Source organism: Mandrillus leucophaeus, unplaced genomic scaffold (genome assembly GCF_000951045.1).
Source record: "Mandrillus leucophaeus isolate KB7577 unplaced genomic scaffold, Mleu.le_1.0 Scaffold55, whole genome shotgun sequence".
Classification (NCBI taxonomy): Eukaryota; Metazoa; Chordata; class Mammalia; order Primates; family Cercopithecidae; genus Mandrillus; species Mandrillus leucophaeus.
The window spans coordinates 3,024,657-3,031,229 of NW_012105919.1; the positions used below are offsets into that span (position 1 = coordinate 3,024,657).

General features: G+C 41.0%; 1 protein-coding gene across 1 annotated transcript in view; it reads right to left on the reverse strand.

Moving 5' to 3' along the window:
• NAA25 (N(alpha)-acetyltransferase 25, NatB auxiliary subunit) overlaps positions 1 to 6,573 on the reverse strand; it is a 90,246-nt gene that overhangs the window by 65,485 nt on the left and 18,188 nt on the right. The window contains exons 2-3 of the mRNA XM_011997899.1: positions 4,609 to 4,747; positions 1,372 to 1,490 (exon numbers count right to left, since the gene is read on the reverse strand). Of these exons, the coding sequence (XP_011853289.1) occupies positions 1,372 to 1,490; positions 4,609 to 4,747 (258 nt within the window). The remainder of the gene's footprint in view (positions 1 to 1,371; positions 1,491 to 4,608; positions 4,748 to 6,573) is intronic.

The window sequence follows — 6,573 nt, forward strand, 5'->3', positions numbered from 1 at the left end:
GGTGAAACCTCGCCTCTACTAAAAACACAAAAATTAGCCGGGTGTGGTGGTGTACACCTGTAATCCCAGCTACTTGGGAGGCTCAGGCAGGAGAATCGCTTGAACCTGGGAGGCAGAAGTTGCAGTGAGCCAAGATCGTGCCACTGCACTCCAGCCTGGGCAACAGAGCAAGACTCCATCACAAGAGAGAAAAAAAAAAAAAAATTCTCCAATGTTAAAACTTGCATAAACTTAAAATACAGAGACTGATTTTAAGAATTTATATTTATATTAATATAGTATCTGCCACCCTGCCCAAATTATCTATTGTTGTAACTTGATATTTAATGTAAAGAATAAGATGAAAACACAAAACATTTTGCCTTCAGAAGATATTATACCCACAAAGAAAGCATTTCTAAAGAAGTACTAGCTTGGGCTGGGTGTGGTGGCTCATGCCTGTAATCCTACCACTTTGAGAGGCCAAGGCGGGCAGATCACCTGAGGTCGGGAGTTCGAGACCAGCCTGACCAACATGGAGAAACCCTGTCTCTACTAAAAATACAAAATTAGCCGGGAGTGGTAGCGCATGCATGTAATCCCAGCTACTCAGGAGGCTGAGGCAGGAGAATCGTTGAACCCAGGAGGCAGAGGTTGCAGTGAGCCGAGATCGCACCATTGCACTCCAGCCTGGGTAACAACAGAAAAATCCCATCTCAAAAAAAGAAGAAAAAGAAAAATACTAGCTTGACATCATAGCCATTTATGGACTTAATAGTTCTGATTTCATTTCTCTGAGATGTTAGCTTTACCCGCAACCTAATTTAAATGTGTTCAAATGAGGCTCCTTCAGATGTATGTAAAGAATACCTAAAATATGGTAGCAGCCAAATAAGCTGCCTTAAACCAAAAACAAAAAAAACAAAAAATAAATTTAAAAAGAAACATGTCAGGCAACAGGGATTCTTCCCCTGGTGGATTTAAAAATCTTAGCAGGCTATCAACAGTTTAAATTTACAAATTAGATGTAACCTTTAAATTTACTCTTTCCATAGTTGTTCTTTTTTTGCTCTGGTATATCTGCCCATTTTCTAAAAATTTAACAGCAATCTGATGCAGTGGGACAATCTGAAGCTGAATTACCAAAACCAAACAAAACATAACATCAGGCCACAAAAGAACAATCAACTTATTCCCAAATAAAACATTTAAAGATCTTGAAAAACAGTTCAACTTTAAACACATAAGGAAAACAACTGACTGACCTCCACACAAAAAAAATCCATAAATTCAATTCTACACACACACACCCAGCGCAGTTAACTCACACGAAAGAGACTTTTACTTCTAATAGTAAATCCCATAGCCCAGTAGGTTTGGGGATCAAATTACCTGTTGCATTTTCTTGTATTCACCCACTCTGGCATAGGCCATGAAGAGGTGAGAGTGATACTCCTCACTATTGGGAACTTTCTTCACAGCTGCCTCATAAAGTTTTGTAACTAACTCCGCTAAGATAAAGAGAAATAAGATTTAAGTTACACTTCAAGAAAATTCTAATGGCATTTAATGTTCTTCCTATCTGGCAGAAATAGATGTCTCCTATCATTATAGAAGAAGTAGCTGCTTGGCCTCATCCAATCATCATTCATCTCTCGGTTAGGTGGTGTTTAAATGAAGCATGGAATAGGTCAAGTCTCCTCATAGCATTTACAACATATAAGACCTTATAGGATCTGGTCCCTGTCTCCTCTTTCCCTCAGCACTTTATCATGTAGCCACAAACTATTTGTAGTTCCACCAGATTCTCTGGGATGTATCATGCATACCTCTATGCCTCTACACTCTTCCGTCTGCCTGAATTCTCCTTTCCTCTCTTTTATCTTAGTGAACATCAGCCAAGACCCAATTCAAATGTAAGTTGAACTGTAAACTTTCTCTGAACACCATCTCTGCTCCTCCACTGCAATTTGACTACTGCCTCCTTCTGCCATCTTGGAATCTTATATAAATAAGTATATTGTAGCTTTTTTTTTTTTTTTTTTTTTTTTTTGTGGAGACAGGGTCTCACTCTGTTGCCCAGGCTGGAGTGCAATGGCACAATCACGGCTCACTGCAGCCTTGACCTTTCAAGCTCAGGTGATTCTCCAACCTCAGCCTCCCAATAGCTGGTTCTGAAGGCACATACCACCACAACTGACTTATTTTTTGTAGAGACAGTGTTTCGCCATGTTGCCCAGGCTGTACTGTAGCATTTATTAACACATAATGTAGTATACTGTCTAGTGATCTATTTCCCCTTATAGACAATGATTGACATGACAGCAGAAAGTGCTTTTTTTTTTTTTTTTTTTGAGATGGAGTTTTGCTCGTTACCCAGGCTGGAGTGTAATGGCGCAATCTCGGCTCACCGCAACCTCCGCCTCCCAGGTTCGAGTGATTCTCCTGCCTCAGCCTCCCAAGTAACTGGGATTACAGGCATGCATCACCATGCCCGGCTAATTTTGTATTTTTAGTAGAGACAGGGTTTCTCCATGTTGGTCAGGCTGGTCTCAAACTCCCGACCTCAGGTGATCTGCCCATCTCAGCCTCCCAAAGTACTGGGGTTACAGGCGTGAGCCACCGCGCCCAGCTGAAAGTGCATTTTTTATCTTTGACTCTGATAGAATAGCAGTTATAGAGAAACATGCCACCAATATCTGTGGAGTAAATGATTTTTTTAAAACACTGGAGAAGAATCCATATCCCTAAACCAACATAATCTGTAAATATTCAGATATAATACCTCAACTCTTAAGTTTTATCTTTTGTAAAAATTAAAAACAAAATTGAAGCTGAGAACAGTGCCTTGTGCCTATAATCCCAGCACTTTGGGAGGGTGAGGCAGGCAGATGGCTTGAGCCTAAAGAGTTCAAAACTAGCCTGGGCAACACAGCAAAACCCCCTCCCAAAAGAAATTGGCAACAATGTTTAAGGTTACAAATACCAAATGTTACAATCTGAGCTATTTGAATGAATGAAGAGACAAAGCATACCAAGTGTTGACAAGCATATAAGCAATCAGAACTCAAAAACTGCTATTCTATTTATAAAAGAAGTTGACATTATCTTGCTTTATGCTAAACATACACTTACCCCATGACTTGAAAATTCCACTCCTAGATATTGTAATGTAGTTACCCAGTGAAATATTTTGTGGTAGTGAAAATGGATTAACTATAGCCACTTGGCTACTAGACAAGTATGTAAGCAATCAGAACTCAAAAACTGCTATTCTATTTATAAAAGAAGTTGACATTATCTTGCTTTATGCTAAACATACACTTACCCCATGACTTGAAAATTCCACTCCTAGATATTGTAATGTAGTTACCCAGTGAAATATTTTGTGGTAGTGAAAATGGATTAACTATAGCCACTTGGCTACTAGATGACAAATGCAAGTCACAGAACATATACAGTACAGATACACTAACAAAATTTTAAAATTAAGCAAAATTAATAATGTATTACTAAGAGAAATAAATGTAATAAACATTTAAAGAAAAGCAAGACAATAAAAAATATTCAGAATAGCAAGTAACTCTTGATAGGTAAAAGGAGAATTAAGATTGATTGAGGAGGCCAGGTGCACTTGGCTCACGGCTGTAATCCCAGCACTTTCGGAGGCCAAGGCAGGTGGATCACTTGAGGTCAGGAGTTTGAGACCAGCCCGGCCAACATGGTGAAACTCCATTTCTACTAAAAATACAAAAATTAGCTGGGGATGGTGGTGCATGCCTGTAATCCCAGCTACCTGGGAAGCTGAGGCAGGAGAGGATGCATGAACTCAGGAGGTGGAGGTTTTGATTCTCCTGCTTCAGCTTCCCAAGTAGCTGGGATTACAGGCGTGCACCACCACACCCAGCTGACAAGGTTTCACTATGTTGGCCAGGCTGGTCTCGAACTCCTGACCTCAAATGATCTGCCTGCCTCGCCATCCAAAGTGCTAGGATTACAGGTGTGAGCCACTACGCCCGGCAATGCTCCACTTCTTAAATTAGGAGGTAGGTTCATGAGTTTTCATTATTACACATCAAATTTATTTATATGTTACATAAAAAAGATTATTTTATAATATGTACTATGAAAAATGTGTATTATTTCACAATGAAATATTTAAGAAATTAACAATAAAAACCTTTATTTCAGAAGAAACGACGGACTACTCAGGATATGCTCTGAAATAATCTGCCAGGGGAAAGGGTAGAAACAAAATAAAATTTGGGCCATGTGTTAATTGCTGAAGGTGGATAATAAGAACAACGGGGTTTATTATTCTATTCTATTTTTGTCTGCTTGAAATTTTCCATATTAAAAAGTGAAAATAAGGGTGAAGCCTCCATTTAGCAAATCAAAATATCGCAAATGAAGTCACTTTAATCCTCATTCCAATTCAAGGATCCTAATGCATGTAAACTATCCTTTCTAGCTACAGTTCTTGCAAACCCTGGCTAATGTGTTATTCTACCTACTGTCATCCATTCAAATCATGAATGACAAATCAGACAAGGGCAAACAGATAACTCAGTCAGAAATATCCAAAATTTTCAGCTCAAGTTTAAAAACAATGAAAAGAAAGAAACATACGTCGGTGCATCTCTCGGTAAAGGATAGTCAGTGCCTGCAGTGAGTTGTCATCTGTGGGTTCAAGGGCTGCCACCTCCTGTGCAAGAGTAAAGGCCTCCTCTTGCTTTCCAGTTCTCTGTAAACCAATTGCCTTTAAAACCTGATAGTAACAACAGAAAAAATTAGTTTTTAAAAGGACAGAAAAGGAAATATGAACCAAAGAAAGCTGATCTGAAAGAACAAGTATTAAGGTATGCCTAAGTTGCTGATATACTAGTTTCAGGCTGGGTGCGGTGGCTCACGTCTGTAATCCCGGTACTTTGGGAGGCCAAGACGGGCACATCGCTGGAGCCCAGGAGTTCAAGACCAGCCTGGGCAACGTGGTGAGACTCCATCTCTACAAAAAATAATAAAAAATTAGCTGGGTATGGTGGTGTACACCCAGCTACTTGACTGGTTGAGATGGGAGGACTGCTTGAGCTTGGGAAGTTGATCACGTCAAGGCACTCTAGCGTGGGCGACAGAATGAGAACCTGTCTCGGAAAAAAAAAAGTGAACAATAGCAATGGCACGGTGCACTCATGCCTATAACACTTTGGGAGACTAAGGCAGGAGGATCACTTGAGCCCAAGACTTTGAGACCAGCCTAGGCAACACAGTGAAACCTCATCTCTAGAAAAAATTTGAAGGAAAACAATAGGCCAGGTTCGATGGTCAGGAATGTAACTCCAGCACTTTGGAAGGCCAAGGCGGGAGGATTACTTGAGCCCACAAGTTCAAGACTGGCCTAGGCAACATAGTGAGACCCCATTTTTACAAAAAGTTTCAGAATTAGCCAGGTGTGGTGGTGCACATCTGTGGTCCCGGCTACTCAAGAGGCTGAGGTAGGAGGATCACTAGAGTCCAAGATGTTAAAGCTGCAGTGAGCTGTGATCATGTCACTGCAGTCCAGCCTAGGCAACAGAGTGAGAGAGACCCTATCTCCAAAAAAAAAAAAAACAATAGCCAGGCATGGTGGTACACCCTGTAGTCCCATAGTCCCAGCTATGCGGGAGGCTGAGATGAGAGGATCATCTGAGATCAGAAGACCAAGGCTGTAGTGAGTCACAGTTGCGCTACTGCACTCCAGCCTGGCTAATAGAGACTTTGTCTCAAAAAAAAAAAAAAAAAAAAAAAAAAAGTGCACAATATTGCATAAAAGGATTCTGTGAAAATAAAATAAATTAGGTAAGCAATATGCAAAGAAATAAAGTTAGCTTTTATTGAAATATCACAGCCAGGCACAGTGGCTCACACCTATAATCCCAGCACTTTGGGAGGCCAAGGCAGGTGGATCAGGAGGTCAGGAGAACAAGACCATCCTGGCTAACACCGTAAAACACCGTCTCTATTAAAAATACAAAAAAATTAGCTGGGCGTGGTAGGACACGCCTGTAGTCCCGGCTACTTGGGAGGCTTAGGCAGGAGAATCGTTTGAACCCGGGAGGCAGAGGTTGCAGTGAGCCGATATCGTGCCACTGCACGCCAGCCTGGGCAACAGAGCAAGACTCCATCACAAAAAAAAAAAAAAGAGAAATATCATTTGTGGCATGTAAGTGACTATGGAAATAAATGACCTATAAAGTACTGAGAAAAAACACAAATAGTCAGCTGGTCCCAGTGGCTCACGTCTATAACCCCAGCACTGGGAGGCTGAGGCAGGCAGATCACCTGAGGTCAGGAGTTTGAGACCAGCCTGACCAACATGAGGAAACCCCATCTCTACTAAAAAATATACAAAATTAGCTGGGCGTGGTGGTGCATGCCTGTAATCCCAACTATGTGGGAGGCTAAAGCAGGAGAATCGCTTGAACCTGGGAGGCAGAGGCTGCGGTAGCTGAGATCAAGCCATTGCACTCCAGCCCAGGCAACAAGAGGGAAACTCCGTCTCAAAAACAAAAAAGACACTATTAGCCATCCTTTCTCTTTTTTTTTTTTTTTTTTTTT